Raw genomic sequence first — 25702 nt, forward strand, 5'->3', positions numbered from 1 at the left:
GGTCATGGGCCAAGAAGGGAAATCGGGTAATTGGAAAAGCCCAGAAAGAATTTCGACCAAGATTTACGGCCAGCTTATTGTCCATGTCTGTTGGCTGATTGCGACAACTATCGCTAGATTACCGCGTAATGGTCAATCCAACCGCAATCTACACAAGGTTGATAAGGCTATTCTATAAATCTACGCATAGCGCTACTTTTGCCTTCAGTTGCTCGAAAATGTCACGGACTTTGGTTGCGTTCCTGTTGCTCGGAGTGAGCTGCTCCCTGGCAGATCCCCTTTACCGGAATGAAGAGGAGCCAGCGTTGCCTCAGCTCGATGGACGCATTGTCGGTGGACAGGACACGAACATCACCTTCTATCCGCATCAGATCTCGATGAGGTACAATGGAAATCACCGATGTGGAGGTGCTATTTATGAGAAAAACAAGGTCATTAGTGCAGCCCATTGCGTGAACACTTTGAGTGGTCCTGGTAACCTTACCATAGTGGCTGGTTCCTCGAACATCTGGTTCCCCAATACTCCCCAGCAGGTGTTGGCTGTTCGTGAGTTCATCATTCACCCCAAGTACCGAACTCTGAACAACGACTACGATGCGGCTATCCTGATTCTCGATGGAGAGTTTGAGTACAACGACGCCGTGCAGCCCATTACCTTAGCGAAGGAGCGTCCGGAACACAATACAACCGTCACGGTGACCGGTTGGGGAACCACCAGCGAGGGGGGCACCATCTCCGACGTCCTCCAGGAGGTCGAAGTCAATGTGGTGGAGAATTCGGAGTGCAAGAGCGCCTACTCCATCATGCTGACCAGCCGGATGCTCTGTGCCGGAGTCACTGGCGGCGGCAAGGATGCCTGCCAGGGAGATTCCGGCGGTCCGCTGATCTACAAGAACGAACTCCTGGGCATTGTGTCCTGGGGAACGGGCTGTGCTCGTGAGAAGTACCCCGGAGTCTATTGCTCCGTTCCGGATGTTCGCGAGTGGCTGCTAGAAACCATTGATTCCTACGCGGATGTGGGAAAAATTGACTTCCTGTAAAAATCCTTAAATCCTCTAGAATCACTCTACCCCGAACTTTTTTAGTATCCCCATTCCCCATACATTACATAAGGAGATTACCGAATACAGTCGATGATAACATGGTACATACTGTTTGTTTGATTACGGTTTTTTATTATTGAATTAGGTGGTAACTCTATCCGGGCGGTAGCCACTTGAAGATAGCGTATCGATTGCCAATGTTTATTGCGCTCCCAGAGCTGCTACGGTCTCCTCGATCCAATCCGCAAAGCTGGCCACGTAGCAATAGACGGTGGGGTAGTTGGGTCGGGCGCAACCGCGTCCCCAGGACACCAGACCCACCAGTTGGCCATCGATGACCAGCGGTCCACCGGTGTCTCCCTGGCAGGCATCACTGCCTCCCTGGGTCACGAAACCCGCACAGATCATCCGTTCGGTGACCTCACCCGCTCCGTAGATTTGGGTGCACTCCTCCGCGCTGACCACTGGCACCTCAGTCTGCTCCAGGTTGTAGCTCGAGGGACCCCACTCCTCCCGATAACCCCAACCGGCAACGGTGGCCAGGCGACCCACTGCCGGTCGCTCCGAACGGATGCCAATCGAGCTGATGCCAAAGTGCGTGAGGTTCAGGGGAGTGTCCAGCAGGAGGACCCCGATATCATTGTCAACTGTGATGGGATCGTAGTTCGGATGATGGGTCCAATTGGCGACGGGGTAGATGAATCCATCGGTTCCATTGCGGGTATTTGCCCCAGCCACTGCCAAGAGCTTTGTGCCCTCTGGTAATCCATCCAAGCACTGGGCACTGGTGAGCAACGCCTGCTCCGAGATGATGACTCCGGCACACTCGTGCTTGTAGCTCTCCGTCTCATTCCGGCGATAGCGAAGGGAGACTAGATACGGATGACGGGCTATATCCACGGTGGTGCCATTGATTATCCTGCCCTGCGGTTGGGCCGAGATGGATAAAATGGAGGAGCAACCAATGGCCAGCAGCAGCAGCGGGATGCACATGGCTGAGATCTTTTTCCAAACGATTTGCACGGGCTAGAGGTTCCTATCGAACTGATTACGGATGGTGAATTTTTAACTTGGCCGGCGGCATTCAATGACCATATCGATTAGGTTAATGGTCGGTGCTCGAGATAACTTGTGATAGCATGGGAACACAGGGTCCGACCAAGATAGTGTCATTCCAGAGGCGATTGGTATTATTATCATATTTGGTATATTATATATTATAGAATGCTCTTGAGCTCGTAGCTGTCTTTTATAAAGAGGATATGTATTATTGATATGTTCGAGATTCTTGTTCAATGACCATATAATTTTGATCATTATCAGGACGTCAAATATTTATGACTCTATAAATATTTTTAAGGGGCAAGAATTCCCCTGAACTTTGGTCCACTCCAAAATCAAGCAAACAACTATTTTTTGAGGTCTAAAGACCTTGCATACTTTTGGGGCTTAAGTGATTGATTTGATTTCATTTCGATTTCTTTTCGTAGAAGTCACTTAATCTCAATCCACCTGTCCAAGGTTGATCTAATCAATGTTTAAGCCGATTACGTCTGGGGAAAAAATAATAAAACACAGTTAGATTTGGAAAATCCCAAGGCACGTGGCTGTGAAAGCCATTTTATTTACAATATTCTGGGATGGTGAAATAATTCGATTACAGCTCTGCCCGAATGGCATCGATCCACTCCCTCAGATAGGCCACATTGGCATAGACGCCGGGATGAGTGGCCAGGGCGCAGCTGTTGCCCCACGAGACGACGCCGTGGAGCTCATCGCGCACCACCAGAGGACCACCCGAATCTCCCTGGCAGGCATCGGCACCACCCACTCCTCGCTTGCCGGCGCACAACATGGCCGGGGTGATCCAATAGGTCTCATCGCCAAAGTTCTCGTAATCCAGATTACACAGTTCATGGCTCACAATCGGCACATCGACGGCGAGCAGAAGATTCGAGGAGTAGCCGCCGGGTGAAGTGGTTCCCCAGCCGCTAATCTTGCTAACAGCGCCCTCTAGCGGCTGTTCCGAGGCCAACTTGATGGCCTTGATGGTGAAGTTGTTCAGGGGCAGCGGGGGATCCACGACCAGAAGGGCGATATCATTGTTGTAGGCCGCTCCCGAGAAGTAATCCTGGTGCATGTGGATGGCCTTGACGTTGGTAATGGCGCCATCCGAACCCGTTTGGTAATTGGAACCGGCAATCACCTTGAACTGGCTGGCCACCGTTCCAATGATGCAGTGCGCCGCTGTTAGAACTTCAGTGGCGCTGAGAATCGAGCCACCGCAGCGATGACGAAAGGCGTTCTCCGGCGTGGTGATGCCCTTGTAGCGCAGGGAAATTTGGTAGGGCACCTGGGCGATGTCGGTCACATAGCCACCCACAATGCGGCCGCCGGGAACCTTCTGATCCTGATCCTGATCCTTCAGATCCTCCTGAAGCGGAAGACCTTGCGTCAAGGCCACCAGGCCAAAGAGAAGGGCCGAAAGGCAGAGCAACCAAGAACGCGACATGTTTGCAAAGCCACGCAGAATCGAGAACTGAGGGCCCTAACCAATTGGCCGGCAACTGCACGGCTTATCTAACGGTCTACCCCGACTATATAGACCATAAATTTTATTCTGGATATGCACGGTCATTCGAAACTACCAGCGATTACGCTTTATGGTCTGCTATAACATTGGGCAACATGATTGGGATCGGTTTTTGAGGCTTTTATAAACATTTAACTTGCTATATTTGAAATCAAGAAGTTATATGTGGTAGAGCTTTTAGGAAAGCTGTTATGGAAAGAAAAGCTGTTATATAGAAAGACTAAATAGGATATATATTGTATCTAATTTTCTAAAAAAAAAACAAATGTTTTAATTATAAGTCGAAATTTTTTAAAATATACAGAATTTAAATTCTTTTGGGTTTTTAAATTCTAAAAAACTGCTCCTTTAGCAACATGAACTTTGGACTTGATAGTCGTTATTCCCATAACATTGTTTACTACCAAGCGTTTATATGATTCGATACCCGCAGTTTATTTGATATTATACAAGTTCGCAAGGCAAAACCATAAAGATTGGCATTACACAAAAATATACAGAAAGGGGGTTTCCGGTAGGGTAAAATATTCAAACTTTTCTTTATTCAATATTATAAAATTTTGCATTAGATGCTCGCTGCTGGGCTATCCAGTCCTTGAAGTAAGCCACATTGGCATAGACACCGGGATAGTTGGGACGAGCACATCCTTCGCCCCAGGAAACGATGCCGGCCAGTTTGTTGGCCACAACCAGAGGTCCTCCGGAGTCTCCCTGGCAGGCATCCTTGCCGCCTTCCTCCAAGCCGGCGCACAGCATTCCATCACTGATGGGTCGCCAGTAGTAGGCCTCCTGGCACTTGGCGGAATCCACAACGGGAACTTTGACTTGCTGCAGCTGTTGGGAGGAGAGGCCAGCCTCCTTGGTGTAACCCCAACCACTGACGGTGGCCTGGGCACCCACCGAGGGCTTCTCCGAGGCGATTTCAATGGCTTCCATTGTACTAAAGGTCTCCAAAGGCAGAGCAGGATCAACAATCACCAAGGCAATATCATTATCCGTGGTTGAGGCGTTGTACAGCTCGTGAGGGATCAATTTCGCCACCCGCACCACCACACCATTCATGCCACCCAGGCTATCGTCTCCTGCCACCACCAGGAAGTTCTCCGCCTCGCGATTGTAGACGCAATGAGCGGCGGTGGCTATGGTTACGTTATCCAGGATGCAGCCACCACAGGTTTGGGCATAGGCACTCGTCGAAGAACTGCGCCTGCGCAGCTGCACCACATATTTGGTATGCACACTAGTAGTATCGGCACCACCAACTATCCTGCCATCTGGTTGAGCGGCCACCACAGAAACTCCCAGCAGGAAAAGTGCCGCACAAATCCGTAATAGAACTTTACTCATTTCGTTGTTCGATGTGTGACTAAATCGAAAGTTTTCTGCCTTTTTCAAAAACCAACGAGAAGCTTTGGCCATATCGCGAATGGGTCAATAAATGGCTTTCGGTCTAACATCGATAAGATGGCCATAGGAGAGCAGTAGCTAATAGCTATTCTCTGGAATTCGTTCTGTCGTAAGCTTGAAAAAACCATAGCTGACTAAGAGTAATGACATTGTCCAGCTAAGATAGCCAATCAATTAGCCTTATCAAATTAATCAAATACTTGATTACCACTTAAACAAGAAAGGAAGCTAGCTTCGGCAAGCCGAAGCTTATATACCCTTGCAGATCATTCTATTAATTTACAAATCGCAAAAATGTTAAATTTCTTATTATTTCACATTAATTTTTCGATCGTTTCTATCACAGCTATATGATATAGTAGTTCGATCTTTTAAAAATTAAAATCGAAATTCGGAAATATTTCAAAATAGTCATATCCCAGAGTGGAAGGGAATGTAATAAAAACCAACAAAGATATAATTTTTTTCCCATTAATTTTCATTTAATTTTTCGACCGTTCCTATGGCAGCTATATGATATAGTGATCCGATTTAAAAAACAAAAAAACCGAAATTCAGAAATATATAAAAAAAAATATTCCCAAGAGTAGAAGGTAAAATTTTAAAAAACACCGGAGCTAGAATTTTTTTACGTTTTTTTTTTTGATCCTTCCTATGGGAGCTATAAGATATAGTTGTCCGATCCGGTTGGTTCCGACATATATACTACCTGCAATAGAAGTACGACTTTTACGAAAGTTTCATCCCGGTAGCTTTAAAACTGAGAGACTAGTTTGCGTAGAAACGGACGGACAGACGGACAGACGGACAGACGGACAGACGGACAGACGGACAGACGGACAGACGGACAGACGGACGGACAGACGGACAGACGGACATGGCTAGATCGACTCGTCTTGTGATGCTGATCAAGAATATATATACTTTATGGGGTCGGAAATGTCTCCTTCACTGCGTTGCAAACTTCTGACTGAAATCATAATACCCTCTGCAAGGGTATAAAAATGCACAGAACGGGAGCTAAAATAAACGGGTTTTTTCTTTATAATAAGCTTAAATAGAATATGCTTTTAAGCTCTCTTAAAAAATACTTCCTATAATGCAACTTAGAATCATAAGTCCTAAGCTTTTCAAATATTTCATTAAATTTTCAAACATAAACATACAGTAATGTAAGTTTCTTAAGTTCCTGAAACTAATCATTACTTTTCTAAATTATCCGAATAAATCACATGCTACTAACATGTTAGAAGATCACTCCAATATCACCCATTAAACGCTAAAGTGTTAACGGAATAGTTAAAAAAAAGGGCGAATCCCTGAAAGTATGCTCTAAACTGTCGTGTAATTTATTAAAAATATCTACAAAGAATCGACTGCATCTAGGATCCACTGGCGCAAATATGCCACGTCAGAGTAGACACCAGGTAGTCCCTCGGAGGCGCAGGCGTAGCCCCAGGACACAATGCCCACCTGAGTATTCCCGATGACCAGAGGACCACCGGAGTCCCCTTGGCAGGCGTCCTTCTTCTTCTCATAGCCACACACCATGCTCTCGTAGATGATCTCGCCGTACTTGTACTCCTCGGACCGGCAGGCCTTCCAGTCCACAATGTAGACATAGACCTCCTGGAGGGTCTTTGGCAGGGTCATGCACCAGAAGTAGCACTTGGAACCCCAGCCGGTGACCACAGCATACGTTCCCGTTGCCGGAGTTTCCTTGGCCAGTTCGACGTAGCGAATGTCCTCGGTTTCCTCCACCTTTTCCGCCAACTTCAGTATACCCACATCGTTCTCCAAGGTCTTGGAGTTGTAGTTCTCATTGGAGAGTAGAGCCCTTACGGCCACAAGTACTCCACCTTCGTTGTAGAGCGTGGAACCCAGACGCACAAACACCTTGGCAGCCTTCTTTCCTTGCAGACAATGGGCAGCGGTTAGGATGGTATCCCCGTTGATAATACTGCCGCCGCAGAAGTGGGAGCCACTCTTGGTCTGCAGGGAAACCTGGTAAGGATGAGCTCGGATTGTGGTATCCTCGCCGCCCACAATGCGACCCTCACGCTCGAAGGGATCGGCATTGGAAACGCCAACGGTGCCGGCCGAGGTCGAACCCACAGCCAGGCAAACTAAAAGAACCACTAATCCCTGCATTCTGGAAAAACACTGAACCATCGGTAAGTTAGCTCCAACATTTATAACCTTCTATCGGGGGACGAATGGAGTGATTGAGTGGGTGGGATGGTCAACCTCGAGTGACCAACTGACAGTATCGTTCGATCTTTTGATCCGGGGAATTAGCATAGCCTCTCTTATCGCAAAAAGGGTCTTACTATCAATCAAAGAAAGCGCACGAAAAGTGGAGCACCCGTCAGAACTCGGAAGTCGGCACTTGAACGGGTGTTATTAGATATCGAATCTATATTATAGATTGCTCCTCGTCATTCTTTGACCTTGGTGTTCTCAATGTCTAGGTGATTAAGACAAGACACACCTTTGTTATTTGTCAAGTTTACAACGGAGAGAAGACACCAATAAGACTTGGTCATTTCGATAAGTGTTATGATCCTTGAACTAGGTCATAATAAATACCTATCTATTAGTATCCCATTAATAATATTTTACAGGTTCGAAAATTTTTCTATCACAAATAGCAATATCTCTAATAGATATGGATCTAAGTTCTTTGGGGTTCACGATGAGTGTTACGCAAGGCACTCCTTAACTTAATTGGGGTTTACTGGAAATATGACACGAATATAAGTTATTTTTATGACCCGGAATTCCCAAAAAACCAGGTTATATCACCCATTGGCAAATTTTAATGGCTCATTAAAGAAAACAAATCTAATAGAAAGTTACGAAAGCAATGACACGCTGGAAATACCCCTCAAAACTAAGGGGTGGCTATATGAACGGAATTGTGACAGCAGAATGGCGAACATCAACCGCAAATTTCCACAAATTTTTTGGCCACTTTAATATTAAATTGATAAGCTCTTCTATAAACAAAATTATCAGCTGGAAATTTTAAGATTTCAATTGGCAAATTGTTGTTGCATTTGATTCAAAAATATTATGGAAATAACAATGGTCAATTCATGCAACTTAAAAATATTTACTAGTCACGGATCCTCTAAAACGTTCGACTTCCAGTGTCCAAATCAGTGCAATCTTATCAGCTCCCTTATTTTGCGGCTAATTAATCTTGCCGCAGCTGTCCAGACCATCACTCAACTTATCAATGGAAGATGGAGTGGAACTGTGGCCACGCGATGCACTCAAACGTGATTAGATACATCGGTCCTGGGCAAATGTTTACCCTAAGCCACTTGAGACCATCGAAATCGTTGGAAATCTCAGGAAGGCGCGTCGAGTTATCTAATGTGAATACCCGTGAACCCTACAGAAGATAAGACCTGTGACGTCAGCAAGCTCAAGAACTATTCCTCTTTTATCTATTTAATAATACGGAAGGTGTAATATTGATTGCAATTGATAACATACCTGGGATCTTCGAACTTTTCAGAGTTACATTACTCGGGAGCCACAGTTTGGCTTTTCAGAACGCGTATTACTACTACTGTTATTCAAGAGTTCCTTTTATTGTAAAAAAATTTTAAAACTCTATACTCCCGGGAGCAAAAGAGCTACAAAATAAAAACCTTTAAACTGAATTTTGGTAATGGAAATTTCCTTTAGGTCTCTGAAAGAGAGTACTCTTTCTCCATCAGGGATTTTAGTAGTGGGTTCTTAGAAAAATGTATGTAAAGTACTACATACATGCATAAGATCTGCTTTTAAGATCTGTTCTCTAGGACTCAAATTTCACCTCTTGACTAATCCGTAGTTTCAGAAGGGAATTTCTTATAAAAATATATAATCAAAAACAAAGATTTTATGTTCTGTATTACAAAGCTTTATTGAAGGAATTTGACATATCCAACCCAAGGGTTATCCGCTTAGATGCTGTTAGCAGTGCTGATCACCCAGGTGCGGAGCACAGCCACATCGGCGTAGACTCCGGGGTAGTTGGAGTAGGCGCAGCCGTATCCCCAGGAGACAACACCCACAAGCTGTCCACCGGAGACCAGAGGGCCACCGGAGTCACCCTGGCAGGCGTCCTTGCCGCTGGCAGCAGCGCAGATCATGGTGCTCCTGATCTGGCTACCGTATCCGTAGGCGGAGGAACCGCACACCGACTGGCTGACGATGTTCACGTTGACGTACTGCAGCTGGGAGGGGATGGAGCTGGAGCCGGAGGACTGGGTGCCCCAGCCGGAGACGGCGGCGCTGGCTCCATTAGCTGGGTTGTAGCTAGCCAGGCTGATGGCCTTCACATTGGAGCTGAAGCTCAGGGAGCTGCTCAGCCGGATCACAGCAATATCGTTGACCATGGTGTTGGCATTGTAGCCCTCGTGGTTGCGGAAGGCGGCGACCTTGGCGACGGTGCCGCCGGAGCTCCAGTAGGTGGATCCGGCGCGGACCTGCAGAACGGAAGCAGAAACGGACTGCAGGCAGTGGGCGGCGGTCACGATGATGTTGGCGGAGTAGATGGAGCCACCGCAGGAGTGGGATCCCGAGCGCTGCAGGGAGATCTGCCAGGGGAAGCTGCTGATGGTGGTGGCCGAGCCGCCGACGATGCGACCATCCAGCTGGGGCAGGAGACCCTCGGGGATGGTGCCTCCCAGGGCGCAGGCAACGGCGGACAACAGGATCACGAACTTCAGCATGGTGAGCGTGGCTAACAAGTGCTTGGTTACATGCCGTCGATCGTGGCTTATATACTAGTCTACCAGTCCCTCTACCAAATCTTATCTGTTCGTCAAGTTTAAGGGCTTACACCTGCGACGCAATTGGGCCAAGAAACGAAATAGAAAGAGATACCAAAGCAAAGTCTGTTCAATTGCGATTTATTTCAAGTGTTTACACATCTCGGGCGGTCTCCTCGATCCACGAGTGGAAGTGGGCGACATCGGCGAAGACGCCGGGGTACCTCACCTCACCGCATCCATAGCCCCAGGAGACAACACCGACGAGGCGATCGCCGGAGACCAGTGGTCCGCCGGAGTCACCCTGGCAGGCGTCTTTGTGGGCGGCGTAGGCGCAGATCATGGTGTCCTTGATCTTCCTGCCGTAGCCAAACTCATCGGAGCGGCAGCGATCGACATCGACGATCTTCAGATCGACGGCAAGCAGATGATCGGGAATGGTGGAGCCACCGGACTCGGTGGTGCCCCATCCGGAAACCACGGCGGTGGCTCCCTCGCGGGGATTGGAGTCGGCGATGCGGATCTCGCGAATGCTGGAGCGGAAGCTCAGATCGGATTCGATGCGGATGATGGCGATGTCGTTGACCATGGTGCGGGCATTGTAGCCCTCGTGGTTGCGGAAGGAGCGGACGGAGTGCAGGCTGCCGCCGGAGCGCCAGTAGGTGCTGCCCACGCGGACCTTGATCTCGCTGGCGGACACCGACTGCAGGCAGTGGGCGGCGGTGATGATGATGTCGTGGGAGTAGATGGAGCCGCCGCAGAAGTGCGATCCGTAGCGCTGCAGGGACACCTGGTAGGGATGGGCCTCGATGCTGGTCTCGTAGCCACCCACGATGCGACCATCCAACTGGGGCAGGAGCCCCTCGGGAATGGTGCCTGCCCAGGCGCAGGCCAGAACGGAGAGAAGTACTGCGAATTTCAACATCCTAATCGGTTGTAGCTGATCCGCGGATTTCAAGACCCCTTATATACAATCCCCGCAACGGAGATCTAACAGCGATATGGCCTCCGCATAACTGTTGCGTCACTCCTCCTGCTCCAAGCAATCAGCTTATCAGCCTACGGGCCACTCCACAACTCGTTATCCATTTCGACCACGCGAGATCTCACCTGTCCATTGATTAAACGCCCCTGCGAGATAGCAATTCCCCTATAAAAGCACACCTTTCGAGTCCCAAAGTATTCATTCGATCCGCAACATGCTGAAGTTCCTGATCCTGTTGTCCGCCGTCGCCTGCGCCCTGGGAGGCACCATCCCCGAGGGTCTCCTGCCCCAGCTGGATGGTCGCATCGTCGGCGGTTCGGCCACCACCATCAGCAGCTTCCCCTGGCAGATCTCCCTGCAGCGTTCGGGATCCCACTCCTGCGGCGGCTCCATCTACAACGCCAACATCATCGTGACCGCCGCTCACTGCCTGCAGTCCGTTTCCGCCTCCGTCCTGCAGGTCCGCGCCGGATCCTCGTACTGGAGCTCCGGTGGCTCCGTCCACAAGGTCTCCTACTTCCGCAACCACGAGGGCTACAACGCCAACACCATGGTCAACGACATCGCCATCATCCGGCTGAGCAGCTCCCTGAGCTTCAGCTCCACCGTCAAGTCCATCAGCCTGGCCAGCTCCCAGCCCGCCAACGGCGCCGCTGCCTCCGTCTCCGGCTGGGGCACCCAGTCCTCCGGCTCCAGCTCCATCCCCACCCAGCTGCAGTACGTCAACGTGAACATCGTCAGCCAGAGCAGGTGCGCCTCCTCCAGCTACAGCTACGGCAGCCAGATCAAGAGCTCCATGATCTGCGCCGCCGCCAGCGGCAAGGACTCCTGCCAGGGTGACTCCGGCGGCCCTCTGGTCTCCGGTGGAGTGCTCGTCGGCGTCGTCTCCTGGGGATACGGATGCGCCGCTTCCAACTACCCCGGCGTCTACGCCGATGTGGCTACTCTCCGCTCCTGGGTGATCAACAACGCCTAAGCACTTTGCGAATTAAATCTTATATGAACATAATGATGGGTTTTATTTATATACAAAAGCTAAGCTGAAAGCTTAAGAGTGAAACCAGGGTAGGTAACCAGCGGAAGGGGAGTTTCAGTCCCTTTCATAGGCAGAACTATGTGTAAGTATGCTACACAACGTTTGTTCTGCAAGTCTCCCTCATCGAAAAACATTTTTATTTTGGTTAAGTACTTGCAATAACCAGAGAAAATGCTATTGTCTAGTACATGGTGAAACTATACAAGGTGGTCTCGTCAACTCTGCTGAGGACGTTAAATAAGTTTACCTCTCTGTCTCTCTTAAGCGATAGAATGAGATAGCTAGATAGAGACGGGCACAAATTACGTCCTTAAAAGAGGGCAGCTCTCGCGACGAGAGCACCTTATTAGTTCTACCATGGTCCAGTACTTCGACTATCAGACACCCGTTATTCAGCTAAAGGGAGTGCAAGGGAGATGGAGATATGCAGTCGACAGGTACTGGCTCCATCTAGCGGCCATTTATGTTTTTGCTCCTAACTTTTCGTTGGATTGTCCGATTTTAAAATGTTCTTCTACATTTTGATAGGTATAAGTAAACACAAGAAAACGGCATGTAAATTTTCACGAAATCTGTAAAGATGTATGCGCCAGGCTTTTTTAAAAGTTCTTTAAAGCGACGGTGGGCTACGAGTGGGCAAGGCGCTCGGATAAAACAAACTTGCGCTGCGAAGGAAGGTTAAGAATATGTGTGATTAATGTGATGATACCAACCCATAAGCTTTTTTAGTTTCCGAGAATCCAGCGTTCACACATACAGACAGACAGAAAGACATGGCTAGATCGACATACTTTTGCACGAATACCCTCTTACTCTACACCCAAAAAAAATCGATATGAAACGGAGATCGATTTTACATTATTTAATATCAATTTTAATTTGATATGAGGCCAGGTAAATTTAACCTGGTCGAAAGAAATATTTCATGTAAAAACTATCTGTGTAGTGAGTGTACAAGTAACGGATATAAATAAAGGCTGTCAAAAAACTCTGTGCTTAAAATATGAATAGACTACAATACACAAGTCAAGGTCGCATATTTACTTGGCGGTCAGAAAGATTGCCTTTCTCCCCACCTTGTAGTTTTGGACCAATTAAAATTGTCAACTGTTGAACGTTGATACCGCCATTGGAAGTGACGTAACTGACTCCGTTTTGGCATCTGTGGGCGTTAGAGAGGGCGTGGCACTCGATAGGTATTGAGGAAGCAACCAAGGGAATTCTTACCCCGTAATCGGAAACTACTTAACTAAATTAATGAAGACCCTCATGTGTTTCTCAAATGAAAGACAGCAAATAATTATATTTTATGTTCTGTATTGCCAAGTTTTATTAGAAGAATTTAAACGTTGCTAGCAGCGCTGATCACCCAGGAGCGGAGATCAGCAACACTGGCGTAGACTCCGGGGTAGTTGGAGTAAGCGCAACCGATTCCCCAGGAGACGACACCGACGAGCTGGCCACCGGAGACCAGAGGGCCACCGGAGTCACCCTGGCAGGCATCCTTGCCGCTGGCAGCAGCGCAGATCATGGTGCTCCTGATCGAGCTGCCGTAGCTGTAGGCGGACGAAGCACACACAGACTGGCTGACGATGTTCACGTTGACGTACTGCAGCTGGGAGGGGATGGAGCTGGAGCCGGAGGACTGGGTGCCCCAGCCGGAGACGGAGGCAGCAGCGCCGTTGGCGGGGTTGGAGCTAGCCAGACCGATGGTCTTGATGGTGGAGCTCAGGCCCAGGGAGGAGCTCAGACGGATCACAGCGATGTCGTTGACCATGGTGTTGGCATTGTAACCCTCGTGGTTGCGGAAGGCGGCCACACCAGCGGTGACGCCACCGGAGCTCCAGTAGGTGGATCCAGCGCGGACCTGCAGAACGGAGGTGGACACGGACTGCAGGCAGTGAGCGGCGGTCACGATGATGTTGGAGGAGTAGATGGAGCCACCGCAGGAGTGGGATCCCGAGCGCTGCAGGGAAATCTGCCAGGGGAAGCTGCTGATGGTGGTAGCAGTACCGCCGACGATGCGACCATCCAACTGGGGCAGGAGTCCCTCGGGGATGGTGCCTCCCAGGGCGCAGGCAACTGCAGACAACAGGATCACGAACTTCAGCATGGTGAGAATCCAATGAGTTACCTTCCGAAATGGACACCCCTTTTATAGTGCTTCCTATCTGCCTGCCGCGCATTAATCAGAACTTTCAATTAGTTTTATCACTTGAGTGACCAACAGATATTCATCCACTACAAAGTCGCGTGGTTCTTAATCTAAAGAAAAAAGCAAGAAAGGAAGCTTACTTCGGCAAGCCGAATTTCAGATACCCTTGCAGATCATTCCATAAACAGTTGCCTATGACAATTTCGTTTGATTTTCATATTCGTTAAACGGTAAAAATATTGTGGAGGGCTTCGTTTTTTTTTTTTGCAATTAACTAACTCGTAGGGTAAATTGGTATACTGTTTTCGGGGAAAAGTATGTGACACGTAGAAGGAAGCTTTTCTGACCCTAAAAGAGATAAAAAAGGAGTGACGATCGCACCACACCCAAAAACAAAATCGATATGAAACGTAGGTCGATTTTACATTATTTAAGAATTTCGAATACGTCTTTCTTGCTTCCACTCACGTCATTTTGGTCGCCATATTGATTCTTGCTCTCTTTTTCGAAGTTAGAGAATCTCCGAGAGAGAGAATTCGTCAAAACGATTTTATTTAAGATCAATTGGCTTGTGCATTTATCCCCTTCGGCCCAACAGCTCCAATTTTAAAAATTTTTATTTTTTTTATTTCATTTCTTCCTGTAACTTATAAAGCAGTCGCCTTGGCAGACTCTCCTGGTGCGCTTCGTCACTACGTGGACTTCCGACCACAGTGATTTGTATACCCCCAAATAGAAAGATGCTACGTTCTGTATTGCAAAGTTTAATTGAATTACACTTTTTGAATTTTACACTTTCAACGAAAGAGTTATCTGCTTAGAAGCTGTCAGCAGCGCTCTCCACCCAGGAGTGGAGATCAGCAACATCGGCGTAGACTCCGGGGTAGTTGGGGTAAGCGCAGCCGTATCCCCAGGAGACAACACCCACAAGGACTCCACCGGAGACCAGTGGGCCACCGGAGTCACCCTGGCAGGCATCCTTGTCGGCGGAATAAGCGCAGATCATAGAATCAGTGACTGAGTTACCGTAACCGTAGGCGGAGGATGCACAATTCTTCTGGCTGACGATGTTCAGCTCCACCAACTGCAGCTGGGAGGGAAGGGTGCTGGATCCGTAGTACAGAGTGCCCCAGCCGGAGACAGAGGCAGCAGCCCCGTTTTCGGGGTTAGAGCTAGCCAGACTGATGGCCTTGATCGTAGATCCGAATTCCAGGGGGCTGCTCAAACTGATGACGGCAATATCGTTGACCATGGTGTTGGGATTGTAGCCCTCGTGGTTCCTGAAGGCGGCAACACGGGACACGACGCCACCAGAGTTCCAGTAGGTGGATCCAGCACGGACCTGCAGAACGGAAGCAGAAACGGACTGCAGGCAGTGAGCGGCGGTCACGACGACCTTGGTGGAGTAGATGGATCCACCGCAGGAGTGGCCACCGTTGCGCTGCAGGGAGATTTGCCAGGGGACGCTGCTGATGGTGGTAGCAGTACCGCCGACAATACGTCCATCCAGCTGGGGCAGGAGTCCCTCGGGGACGGTGCCTCCCAGGGCGCAGGCAACTGCAGACAACAGGATAACGAACTTCAGCATGGTGAGAATCCAATGAGTTGCCATCTGAAATGGAATCCGATTTTATACTGAAATCCTATCTCCCCGTTGCACATTAATCAGAACTTCCAATTACTTTTATCATTTGCTTGTCGGGCAAACCCAAAATAAGTCAGTTGCATTGACCATCAAATAATCCGCGACTCCAAAGTCCCACGGTTCTTAAAACAAAGAACAAAGAGAAAACGCTATAGTCGAGTACCTCGACTATCAGATACCCGTTACTCAGCTAAAGGGAATGCGACTTTATCAACTTTAATTGCGCATAACTTTTTTAAATCACATTTCTAAAGATAGAGAATGTTTTATACAGATTCTACTAGTGCCTAAAAAAACCATGTTTGCTTCAGTCGAGTGCCACGCCCACTTATAGTCCAAAAAAACCTTTCAACTCATATCTATTAGGGTATCAAATAGTCGAGTGCCTCGACTATAGCATTTTCTCTTCTTGTTTTAAAGTTTAGTTTTAAAGACAAATATAATATATATTATATTTTATAATAGTTGAATGGGTTTTTTGAGACTTGCGAATAAAACATATTGAAGTGTTTGATTGAGATTTTATCTTAAGAATTAACTTACTGATAAATTTAATCAGCTTTTAGCGGCAACACGTTGTGTGCTTATCCTGACAGTGATCCTTTAAGCAAAACCGACAATACAATACTTTATAATTAATGTACAAACATTAAAACAATAAAAGGTGGCCATCATTTATTTAAGTTTTATGTTTTTTCTCATTTTTAACTAATAGAAATATAAGTATCAAAACAAAATTGTTATAAAAAACCCCTTCCCAAAATAATTCTGAAGCCTAACATGGAAAATATTATTAAAAATGTTACGGATATAACGGTGTATCTATGATATTTCTTCAAAATGTCGCCTCAATATAGAAATATTTCATCAATGTTCGTTCTTTGGACATTGATACCTACCGTGAGTATAGAACCTCTTGAAGAATCCCTATGTAGAAGCGTGCCCACAAGATTGCGTATTAATATTGACTTAAAATAATATTCGCAAAACCAATCAGTTGAGGAATATCTGCCGGTCACTTAAACGCACCTATTTTGGGTTTTCCTGACAGGCAAGTGATAAAAATAATTGAAAGTTCTGATTAATGCGCAGCGGGCAGATAGGAGGCCAGTATAAAAGGGGTGTCCATTTCGGAAGGTAACTCATTGGATTCTCACCATGCTGAAGTTCGTGATCCTGTTGTCTGCTGTTGCCTGCGCCCTGGGAGGCACCATCCCCGAGGGACTCCTGCCCCAGTTGGATGGTCGCATCGTCGGCGGCTCGGCCACCACCATCAGCAGCTTCCCCTGGCAGATTTCCCTGCAGCGCTCGGGATCCCACTCCTGCGGTGGCTCCATCTACTCCTCCAACATCATCGTGACCGCCGCCCACTGCCTGCAGTCCGTGTCCACCTCCGTTCTGCAGGTCCGCGCTGGATCCACCTACTGGAGTTCCGGCGGCACCGTCGCCAAGGTCGCCGCCTTCCGCAACCACGAGGGCTACAATGCCAACACCATGGTCAACGACATTGCCGTCATCCGTCTGAGCTCTTCCCTGAGCCTCAGCTCCACCATCAAGACCATCAGCCTGGCTAGCTCCAATCCCGCCAACGGCGCTGCTGCCTCCGTCTCCGGCTGGGGAACCGAGTCCTCCGGTTCCAGCTCCATCCCCACCCAGCTGCGTTACGTCGACGTGAAAATCGTCAGCCGCGATCTGTGTGCTTCCTCCACCTACGGATATGGTAGCTCGATCAGGAGCACCATGATCTGCGCCTATTCCGCCAACAAGGATGCCTGCCAGGGTGACTCCGGTGGCCCTCTGGTCTCCGGTGGACAGCTTGTGGGTGTTGTCTCCTGGGGATACGGTTGCGCTTACGCCAACTACCCCGGAGTCTACTCCGATGTTGCTGATCTCCGCTCCTGGGTGATCAGCACTGCTAGCAACCTTTAAGCATTTCAATAAAACTTCGCAATACAGAACATAATTTTTATATTTTCATTTCCTTTCATCTTTATTGGGCAATCAGTTGCGGGCGGCCGAGTTCCACAGTCGGTTCTTCGTCTGCGCATTGGCCTTATCGCTCCGGGAAACTGGACGAAGATGGGCTGCATCCACTATGTCCCTAGTGGTATTCGGCTTTTAACGAATTATCCCTTGCATTTCTTGCTACTTACTTGAATTCCTCGTAGCTCTTGGTGCTGTAAACAGCCCTTAGTTTGGCATCGTTGCGCAGCTCGTAGAGTTCGCCATCCCGAATGCACTGCAGGCAGCTCTCCCGCAGACGGATTAGCTCCTCTGAGGTTATCTTCCAATCCTCCATGATGTGCTCCTCGAATGAAAATGCTATGCTTTGTTTTTCGTACTGGGAAATTAATTTGTTTGACGAGGGTTGCCTGGGTAACTGGCTGTGCTATCGAAAAAGAAAAGCCCGTTAAGATTAATCCAATCGTCGGTATCAATAATACCAGCGATAAGTTCCTATTAGTCGGCGATTAACTTTTACAACCCCGACGAGGAATGCCGTTCATGGAAAGATTCGAGCAGTTTGCATTTGACTTTCGGAATGGCTGTTTACGGTTTAGCGGTCACTGTGTTGGTCCTCTTGCTCCTCAGAGCAGCCGCCGCTTGGGAGACCAGTGGACGGATTGTGGGCGGAAGTGAGCAGGTCATTCGCAACGCCCCCTGGCAGGTGTCCATTCAGATCAGTGCCCGTCACGAGTGCGGCGGAGTCATCTACAGCAAGGAGATCGTCATCACGGCCGGTCACTGTCTGTCCGGGAAGTCCGTGACCCTGATGAAGGTGCGTGTGGGCGCCCAGAATCACAACTACGGCGGCACTTTGGTTCCCGTGGCGGCCTACAAGGTCCACGAGCAGTTTGAGGAGCGTTTCCTTCACTACGACATCGCCGTCCTCCGGCTGTCCACTCCACTGACCTTTGGCCTCTCCACCAGAGCCATCAACCTGGCCAAGGAGAGTCCACTGGGCGGATCGACGGCCACGGTCACGGGCTGGGGTTACACGGAGAATGGCGCCTATGCGGATACCCTGCAAAAGGCCCAGCTGCAGATCATCGATCGTGGGGATTGCGCCTCCCAAAAGTTCGGATACGGCGCTGATTTTGTGGGCGAGGAAACTATCTGTGCTGCGAACGGGGAGGCGGATGCCTGCACCGGCGACTCTGGAGGTCCTTTGGTGGCCAACAGCCAGCTGGTGGGCATCGTATCCTGGGGCTATCGCTGCGCCGATGAAAACTATCCCGGTGTCTATGCAAATATAGCTGTGCTGCGACCCTGGATAGTCAAGGCAGCCAATGCCATATGAACGGGTTTTGTGAAATAAAAATAAAAGGCATTCTTAAAAACAATATAAACACAAACTTAGTAAATCGCCCCCCAGGTGGAATCGAACCACTTCGACGCTAATCGACTACGGATTTGAAGTCCGCACCCCGGACCACCGAAGATCAGTGGGGCATCAGTTCTCATACAAACTTCCCTATTTATACGCACGCTGTGCAGAAAAATCACTTGGGAATTATAAGCAGTTTCTAGGTAGTTTTAGGGTAAAATTAAGATATCTTGCTAAAAGATAAGGTTGTCTAAAAAAGCAAATATTTCTGTAATTTATAAGTGTAATAAGCTTCTGCATTATGAGTTTTAACTAGTTTTAAGGTAAGAAAAGCAGAAATATTGCAAATTAAATGCATATTCAAGAGCTTATAAATTCCTAGACACTGAAAGTGAGGAAAAACGAAGATTGCAAAGCATTGACTTCTATAAAAAAGGGATACAGTTTATTACAAAATATTAACTCAGAGAATCAGCACAATTCATTTATGGAATGCAGTTTGCAAATGCATATAAAGATAATATCGCTCTCACAGGCGATTTCAATACCATGAGGACTTATGGAATTTCAACAAAAGATCAAGGAGTTAGGATAATTATAAGAGTTGGCCGGCCGGAGTCCGCATCACTTGCGTGGCTGCTGGATGTGGTTGAGGGGCTTCTGCTGCACTGCAGCCGGCGGCTTGGGCGAGTGGGCCACCTGGGCGGAGGCGGGCGTAAAGTCGGTGTTGCCCTTGACGGGAGCACCGCTCACAGAGCCCGAGTTCACGGCAATGGGTTGCTGTGTGGTTAGTTGGTTATTAGATTTTAGTATTCAACTTATTTTTGACCAGAAAACTCACTGTCAATCCAGTGCAATCCTCGGCATCCTTGGGCGCGCGCTCAGCCGCTGGCGCCTTGTGCTGCACAATGCGCATACCACCTGCCTTCACTGAAATTTTTAATAAAACATGTTAAGTTTTAGGACGACCTGGTTTTTTTATATAAACGTTGTGTTAGTCATTGGACTTTGATAAAATTAGGTACGCGTATTCATAGTATAAAACAATTTTTAAGAAGTAAGCAACAAGTTTGTAGTCAAAATTAAAAAAAAATAATAATTTTTTAGGGCAAGAAAATTTTTTTTATTTAAAAATGTATTATTTTTTATTCTGGCTGGCCTACTCTAGTGATAGTCGTCTAGGATTTTCTAAAAATTTATCCTGGAACTATAAATATAAATTAAAGTGAAGACTACCTCAAAATTAAAAGTATTGACGATCATAATGAGTTTAAAAATACAGGTTTTTATATTAATAGCTTTTAAACTGATCTCGGAAACGGTATAACACCAGAGGGACATGTTGACTGAAAATATATATCTTAAAGGATCGGTAATGTTTCCTTCACTGCGTTACAAACGCCTGATCAAAGCAATAATACTCTATGCGTAGGGTATAGCCAAAATTAAAAGTCGAAGTGCATCTGACGTCAGCACAAAGTGAAAATATATATTTTTGGAAGCAATGCCTTTGTGTGTGCGTGTGTGCGGCTTGTTTGTTTACTTATCAGCCGAAACAGGTTAAGATACTGATAAGGCGTAGATATTCTGGCAATTGATAGGATTGGCTGCATTATTAATTGCCAGCGGGGCAATTCGTAGATTTCTTATTGAACTGCTCCCAAAAAAAAAGCCTGCACACACGCACACCAATGCAATTGCACTTACATGCAGGTGGGTGTCCAGCCACAAGATTGGGTTGTTCATCTGCCATTTTCTCAGGGTTTTGTAAGCTAAGGATTGGATGGAGTACATTAATAACTATTTGATGATAGTTAACAGGGTTTAGCGGACTTACTTTTCTTGTTGTTTGTAAATGCGGCACCGCGGTGTTTATGCTTTTGCGTTCTAATTCTGACACGTCCGTCTGTTGCCTATCGAAACTTTCTCAGCCCGTTTACACTGCCGGCGCAGTAGCACAACTGTTGCAGCACGTTCACACTGCATGTTCTTAAATGTCTAAAATCAAAAAAAATAAATGTATTCGGAATTTGTTTTGTTATACAATAATTAACAATTTAAGTAAAAATATCCAGCCATATAAAACATCATTACTTGGGGGTCGGTAAAAAAACATAAGCTATTAAAAAAACTTTTTTAAAGTTCCACCTACTCGTTTTCAGAAAGTATCACTATGAGATTGCTTGGTTAGAATGTAGCCCTTAAATACAAAAACCATATTTTTATCATATCTCAGTGCGTTTAATTACATAACTTAAGCCTAGCTTGGCAAACAATACTGCCACTACAACTATCAATCAGCCTGCGAGATGTTTTGCGCGGCGCTGATCAGGGTGTCGTGGATATCCTTGGCCGATTGAACGTGAACCCGGACGGTGTTCAGGTAGGTGGGATACGAAATGGGGCCGGCGTTTTCGGGCATAAAGGTCTCCATGCGCATGGGCGTCACAGGACCGGGGAGATAGTGATTCGAGGAGTTCTGCTGCTGGAGGCACTGCACCGCCGTCTTCAGGTGGATCTCGATTTGGTCGCAGCAGGCGTAGAAGTCTTCCAGGTGCTTGTCGAATCGCGGGACATGGTGGGCTCCCGTGTCCCTCTTCAGGTTGTCCGCCAGATTGTTCTGCTGCAGCGTGAAGGCGCTCGACCGGATGGTCAGGAACATTGATTCCCGCAGCGGACCGAGCAAACTTTTCACCCTGGAAATGTTGTCCAGTTTTTCGGCCTGCTGTTGCTGCTGCAGCGGTTGCGGTTGTTGTTGCTGCTGGTGCTGCACGGGCACTGGAGGCCCCGACGGCGAGGACTGCATCACCTGCATCATCTGGGGGCCCGACATGGGCATCATGTTCATATTTGGATTCATTTAGAACTCAGAAACGTAGGCTACTTGGACAGCACGAAGAAATTAATTAGTCTGGTTTGTTTTCTTTTTTCTCAATAGCATTAGGCGTTAGGGGATTTCTCATAGCTGCGTTCGCGCATCCTCCATGGCAAATACATAGCGATTAATGGGCTATGTGCACTTGAACCGCGAAAAAAGTTAGATCTAACTATTTTTTCTTGAATGAAGATTAAAAAATTCTTGTTTTTAGGCCTAGTACTTACCTCGATTCAAACAGCAATGAAATGAAATTTTCTGTACAAAAATGACATGCGGAAAATTTCGTGATTTTTATTTCGTAGGCTTCTCTATTGTGACTATTAGGCTTTAAGTAAAAAAGCGTAACTAAAAATGTATTAACTAAAATAAGGTAGTTATTTTTAATACTTAGCTAAAATAAAATTCTGCAAAAAAGTAATGCTAAAATAAAATAAAGACTCAGGGCTAGTACTCAACCCAACAAAAAGTCGTCCAAAACAAAAACTTCATATGAAACAAAATTTTTTGACGTTGTTTTTCATATGAAGTTTTTTGTTTTGGACGACTTTTTGTTGGGTTGAGTACTAAGCCTTAAGTGTTAAGCTTACTTGACATTTCTACATTTAATATATTTAAATTGAAAACTTAAAAATATTAGAGTATATTAGATTGTAAATATTTGGTACATCTCATTTCTAGCTATAAGTTAGTTCAACCCCTTACCGATAAAGTAGCTGCTTGTCCTGCACCGTGGCCGGCGGCTGCAACCGATAACGATAACTGGCGGCCAGCAACCTGGACAATCAGAACAGCTGTGGCGCTTAAAACACATTTTTCTATTATAATTTACAGGCGCAAGGCGCGTTGCTAAAGTAACACAAACACTACCGGCACCATGACCAGGTGAGTGGGTGTCCGTGGCGGCCAACTGGAGGATTGTGTCGCCCGGAGTTGCCCCGGAATCATAACCTAAAAGTGCCGCTTGCTAACCCACCTCCTTGCCCTCCGTTTTCCGCCCTGCAGGAACAGCATCGAACTGGGCGATGTGACGCCGCACAACATCAAGCAGCTGAAGAAGCTCAACACCGTGGTCTTCCCGGTCTCCTACAACGACAAGTTCTACGTGGACGTCCTGGAGGCCGGCGAACTGGCCAAACTGGCCTACTACAACGACATTGTCGTGGGCGCCGTCTGCTGTCGCATCGACACCACCGAGAACCAGCGGCGTCTGTACATCATGACCCTGGGCTGCCTGTCCCCGTACCGCCGGCTGGGCATCGGCACCGTCATGTTCGAGCACATCATGAACTTTGCCGAGAAGGACGGCAACTTTGACAGCATCTTCCTGTAAGAAAACATGTTATTTTTATCCCAAAATGCTGAAAAACTTGAGGAGCGAAACGTATAACGTATAATTTGCTATATGGATAGATAGACAATGTCTTATTCTATAGATTGTTCATTTAAAAAAAATTAATTTTTTAAAAAAAACCAAATTTTAAAAAATTTTTTGATGTTCCAAAACGCTTTTTCGGATTTATCTTAAATTTTCAAGTTCAAGTACATCATTAAGTATTGATTTTTATCTAGTTTATAGTTTTTTTAATAGATTTATTTCTTAAAAAAAAGGAATTTTTTAGCCAAATCAAAGTTTTAAAAACTTTGTAATATTTTAAAACTTTTTTTATGAATTTATCTTAAATTTTCAATTTTAAGTTTATCATTAAAAAATTTTTTCATCTAATTTCTCTATTAATCATGACAGAAAATACCCCATTAATTTAAAATCATTATATTTTTTTTTATTACTTTTTTACAAAATATCTTTAAAGTAATCTTATAAAAAATCTAAAAAAAAAAGAAATTCATTATTTTCGTGTTAATTAATAGATATTCTTGTTATATTGTTCAAAATCTTTTCCCTGCCTCAAATTGTTGCCTCAGCTTTTGGCTCCTCCCAAAAACACCCTGAAATCCTTTTAATTACCTTTACCAACCATTTCAGACACGTGCAAATCAACAACGATGGCGCCATCGAGTTCTACAAGAAGTTCGGCTTCGAGATTGTCGACACGAAGGAGCAGTACTACAAGCGCATCGAGCCGGCGGACGCGCATGTTCTGCAGAAGGCGCTGCGACGCACTGCACCCAACTCGAACAGCTCCGCCAACAACACCACCGCCAACTCGAATTCCCGTAGTAAAGCACGCCAGTTCACGTTTGTCTAAAGATGATGGGTTTCAATGTGTATAACAAACAGACATGTAGAGGCGGCCGAAAACGATGTATTCAATTAGTCCGATCATATCTATGTGTAATCAATAATTATTAACCCCTGCGCGGGAATAAATAGCTCTGTACGGCTCTGGCCAGTCTTCAAAAGTTCAAGTTACCCCATTAGCCATGCAGCGCGACGATGGTTTTGTCTATTGCTATGGCAATTTGTACAGCCTGCTGTTCTACTGGGGATTGGTCTCGATCCGGGTGCGGAGTCCAGGTCAAGGAGGAGCCGTCTCGAGCAGGTGGACGGTGCTCTATGCCCTGTCGGCGCGCTTCTTGCTGGTCAATTGCTTCATGGCCAGTGTGATGGTGAAACTCAGGGATTCCGAGATGTCGGCGGCCATGTTTGGACACCTCAGCCCGCTGGTCAAGGCGATTTTCACCTGGGAGTGCCTCAGCTGCTCCATCACCTACGTGGAGTACTGCCTGTCGCTGGATTCGCACCGGAGTAGGCACCTCAAACTCCTGGCCAGCATGCAGGAGTTTGATCGCTCTGTTTTGGAGGTGTTTCCCCATGTCAAGTGGAACTACCTGCGCTCCCGGTTGAAATATTGGTATGGCACTGTGATCGTCGGCTCCTGTTACTTCTCCTTCTCCATCTCGCTGATCTTCGATACGGCGCGTTGCTCCTGCGGCATTCCTTCCACCTTGGTGATGGCTCTTACCTACACCCTGCTGACCAGTTCAGTGGGTCTGGTGGGCTTTGTTCACATCGGAATCATGGACTTTCTGCGGGTGCGCCTGCGACTGGTGCAGCAGCTGCTCCAGCAACTCTATCAAGATGAGGGAAATCGAGAGGTTCACGAGAAGATTGCCTTCCTATTTGACATGTCCAAGCGCTGCTCCTTTCTGCTGGGCGAGCTGAATGGCGTCTTTGGATTCGCCGCCGCCGCTGGCATCTTCTACGACTTCACCATCATGACCTGCTTCGTGTACGTGATCTGCCAAAAGCTCCTGGACCGAATGCCCTGGGATTTGGAGTACGCCTTCATGCTGCTCCACGTGACGATACACACCTACAAAGTGGTCATCACCAGCACCTATGGTTATTTGCTCCAGCGAGAGGTGGGTGGTCTGTTATTTTAGCTAGATGTCTACATTGATTCCTCCCCAGAAGCGGAACTGCATGCACATGCTGAGCACCTACTCGAGTCACTTTCCTGGCCAGGATGTGGCCCGCCGGCAGACGGAGGACTTTCAGCACTGGCGCATGCACAATCGCCAGGCGGCTCTGGTGGGCAGCACAACAGTACTCAATGTTTCTACCATTTATTTGGTTAGTGATCTAACTGACCAAAGATCGAACCTCCCTTATCCTTCACTATAAACCATCCAAAACAGGTGTACAACGGCATGGCCAACTATGTGATTATCCTGGTGCAGCTGCTATTCCAGCAACAGCAGATCAAGGATCGCCAGCTGACATCGGGAAAGGATGTCGATATTGTGGGGCCAATGGGTCCCTTAACTCACATGGATTAATCTAAATTATAAGTATATTGTATTGTCTTTATTGTCCATTAATCAAAATGTTTATAACAAATTCTTAACCACTTCGTAGCAGCTCCAGTTCCAAATATTTACCAGAAAGTTCTTATATCTTA

General features: G+C 47.1%; 15 protein-coding genes and 1 non-coding gene across 18 annotated transcripts; 6 read left to right on the forward strand and 10 right to left on the reverse strand.

Annotated features, from left to right (window-relative positions):
• The first annotated feature begins 218 nt into the window (after positions 1 to 218).
• lambdaTry lies at positions 219 to 1147 on the forward strand. The gene has a single exon (XM_017139027.3). The coding sequence runs from the start codon at positions 219 to 221 to the stop codon at positions 1038 to 1040; it is 822 nt and encodes a 273-aa protein (XP_016994516.2). The 3' UTR covers positions 1041 to 1147.
• A 7-nt stretch (positions 1148 to 1154) lies between these two features.
• Positions 1155 to 5001, reverse strand: LOC108055607 (transmembrane protease serine 9-like). The gene is made up of 4 exons (XM_070212142.1): positions 4189 to 5001; positions 2705 to 3582; positions 2136 to 2289; positions 1155 to 2069 (listed from the first exon to the last, which is right to left on the reverse strand). Exons 1-4 carry the CDS (start codon positions 4981 to 4983, stop codon positions 1245 to 1247), a joined length of 2652 nt encoding a protein of 883 aa, XP_070068243.1. The 5' UTR covers positions 4984 to 5001; the 3' UTR covers positions 1155 to 1244.
• A 1375-nt stretch (positions 5002 to 6376) lies between these two features.
• Positions 6377 to 7194, reverse strand: thetaTry (thetaTrypsin). The gene has a single exon (XM_017139028.2). It carries the CDS (start codon positions 7192 to 7194, stop codon positions 6406 to 6408), a length of 789 nt encoding a protein of 262 aa, XP_016994517.2. The 3' UTR covers positions 6377 to 6405.
• A 1742-nt stretch (positions 7195 to 8936) lies between these two features.
• alphaTry (alphaTrypsin) lies at positions 8937 to 9800 on the reverse strand. Its single transcript, XM_017139029.3, has one exon. It carries the CDS (start codon positions 9771 to 9773, stop codon positions 9003 to 9005), a length of 771 nt encoding a protein of 256 aa, XP_016994518.2. The 5' UTR covers positions 9774 to 9800; the 3' UTR covers positions 8937 to 9002.
• A 137-nt stretch (positions 9801 to 9937) lies between these two features.
• Positions 9938 to 10765, reverse strand: epsilonTry (epsilonTrypsin). The gene has a single exon (XM_017139032.3). The coding sequence runs from the start codon at positions 10735 to 10737 to the stop codon at positions 9967 to 9969; it is 771 nt and encodes a 256-aa protein (XP_016994521.1). The 5' UTR covers positions 10738 to 10765; the 3' UTR covers positions 9938 to 9966.
• Positions 10766 to 10999: 234 nt separating this feature from the next.
• On the forward strand, positions 11000 to 11806 carry betaTry (betaTrypsin). The gene has a single exon (XM_017139031.2). The coding sequence runs from the start codon at positions 11012 to 11014 to the stop codon at positions 11771 to 11773; it is 762 nt and encodes a 253-aa protein (XP_016994520.1). The 5' UTR covers positions 11000 to 11011; the 3' UTR covers positions 11774 to 11806.
• Positions 11807 to 13133: 1327 nt separating this feature from the next.
• On the reverse strand, positions 13134 to 13947 carry LOC108055638 (trypsin beta). The gene has a single exon (XM_017139030.3). It carries the CDS (start codon positions 13944 to 13946, stop codon positions 13176 to 13178), a length of 771 nt encoding a protein of 256 aa, XP_016994519.1. The 5' UTR covers position 13947; the 3' UTR covers positions 13134 to 13175.
• Positions 13948 to 14770: 823 nt separating this feature from the next.
• Positions 14771 to 16203, reverse strand: LOC108055606 (trypsin beta-like). The gene is made up of 2 exons (XM_017138998.3): positions 15671 to 16203; positions 14771 to 15600 (listed from the first exon to the last, which is right to left on the reverse strand). The coding sequence occupies exons 1-2, from the start codon at positions 15677 to 15679 to the stop codon at positions 14806 to 14808; spliced, it is 804 nt and encodes a 267-aa protein (XP_016994487.3). The 5' UTR covers positions 15680 to 16203; the 3' UTR covers positions 14771 to 14805.
• Positions 16204 to 16776: 573 nt separating this feature from the next.
• Positions 16777 to 17596, forward strand: LOC108055703 (trypsin alpha-like). Its single transcript, XM_017139153.3, has one exon. The coding sequence runs from the start codon at positions 16792 to 16794 to the stop codon at positions 17560 to 17562; it is 771 nt and encodes a 256-aa protein (XP_016994642.2). The 5' UTR covers positions 16777 to 16791; the 3' UTR covers positions 17563 to 17596.
• LOC108055705 (coiled-coil domain-containing protein 103) lies at positions 17585 to 18114 on the reverse strand. 2 transcript variants are annotated; one of them, XM_070213218.1, is made up of 2 exons: positions 17787 to 18114; positions 17585 to 17726 (listed from the first exon to the last, which is right to left on the reverse strand). In XM_070213218.1, the coding sequence occupies exons 1-2, from the start codon at positions 17930 to 17932 to the stop codon at positions 17687 to 17689; spliced, it is 186 nt and encodes a 61-aa protein (XP_070069319.1). In that variant the 5' UTR covers positions 17933 to 18114; the 3' UTR covers positions 17585 to 17686. The 2 variants fall into 2 exon arrangements, with proteins under 2 accessions (XP_070069319.1, XP_016994644.1); XM_017139155.3 differs by having other exon boundaries at positions 17585 to 17734; positions 17787 to 18026.
• A 61-nt stretch (positions 18115 to 18175) lies between these two features.
• Positions 18176 to 18934, forward strand: iotaTry (iotaTrypsin). Its single transcript, XM_017139154.3, has one exon. It carries the CDS (start codon positions 18176 to 18178, stop codon positions 18932 to 18934), a length of 759 nt encoding a protein of 252 aa, XP_016994643.2.
• A 65-nt stretch (positions 18935 to 18999) lies between these two features.
• TRNASTOP-UCA (transfer RNA opal suppressor (anticodon UCA)) lies at positions 19000 to 19086 on the reverse strand. Its single transcript has one exon. It is a non-coding gene; the product is annotated as a tRNA-Sec (tRNA).
• A 293-nt stretch (positions 19087 to 19379) lies between these two features.
• LOC108055702 (death-associated protein 1) lies at positions 19380 to 20939 on the reverse strand. The gene is made up of 4 exons (XM_017139152.3): positions 20799 to 20939; positions 20669 to 20733; positions 19803 to 19891; positions 19380 to 19741 (listed from the first exon to the last, which is right to left on the reverse strand). The coding sequence occupies exons 2-4, from the start codon at positions 20712 to 20714 to the stop codon at positions 19586 to 19588; spliced, it is 291 nt and encodes a 96-aa protein (XP_016994641.1). The 5' UTR covers positions 20715 to 20733; positions 20799 to 20939; the 3' UTR covers positions 19380 to 19585.
• Positions 20940 to 21186: 247 nt separating this feature from the next.
• ix (mediator complex subunit intersex) lies at positions 21187 to 22023 on the reverse strand. Its single transcript, XM_017139133.3, has one exon. The coding sequence runs from the start codon at positions 21819 to 21821 to the stop codon at positions 21255 to 21257; it is 567 nt and encodes a 188-aa protein (XP_016994622.1). The 5' UTR covers positions 21822 to 22023; the 3' UTR covers positions 21187 to 21254.
• Positions 22024 to 22518: 495 nt separating this feature from the next.
• san (Probable N-acetyltransferase san) lies at positions 22519 to 24200 on the forward strand. Its single transcript, XM_017139134.3, has 3 exons — positions 22519 to 22721; positions 22842 to 23165; positions 23824 to 24200. The coding sequence occupies exons 1-3, from the start codon at positions 22714 to 22716 to the stop codon at positions 24044 to 24046; spliced, it is 555 nt and encodes a 184-aa protein (XP_016994623.2). The 5' UTR covers positions 22519 to 22713; the 3' UTR covers positions 24047 to 24200.
• A 19-nt stretch (positions 24201 to 24219) lies between these two features.
• Positions 24220 to 25685, forward strand: Gr47b (Gustatory receptor 47b). Of its 2 annotated transcripts, XM_070214185.1 has the most exons (4): positions 24220 to 25163; positions 25213 to 25374; positions 25440 to 25592; positions 25663 to 25685. In XM_070214185.1, the coding sequence occupies exons 1-3, from the start codon at positions 24222 to 24224 to the stop codon at positions 25578 to 25580; spliced, it is 1245 nt and encodes a 414-aa protein (XP_070070286.1). In that variant the 5' UTR covers positions 24220 to 24221; the 3' UTR covers positions 25581 to 25592; positions 25663 to 25685. The 2 variants fall into 2 exon arrangements, with proteins under 2 accessions (XP_070070286.1, XP_016994618.2); XM_017139129.3 differs by having other exon boundaries at positions 25440 to 25665.
• Positions 25686 to 25702: the final 17 nt, after the last annotated feature.

Source organism: Drosophila takahashii, chromosome 2R (assembly GCF_030179915.1).
Source record: "Drosophila takahashii strain IR98-3 E-12201 chromosome 2R, DtakHiC1v2, whole genome shotgun sequence".
Taxonomy (NCBI): domain Eukaryota; kingdom Metazoa; phylum Arthropoda; class Insecta; order Diptera; family Drosophilidae; genus Drosophila; species Drosophila takahashii.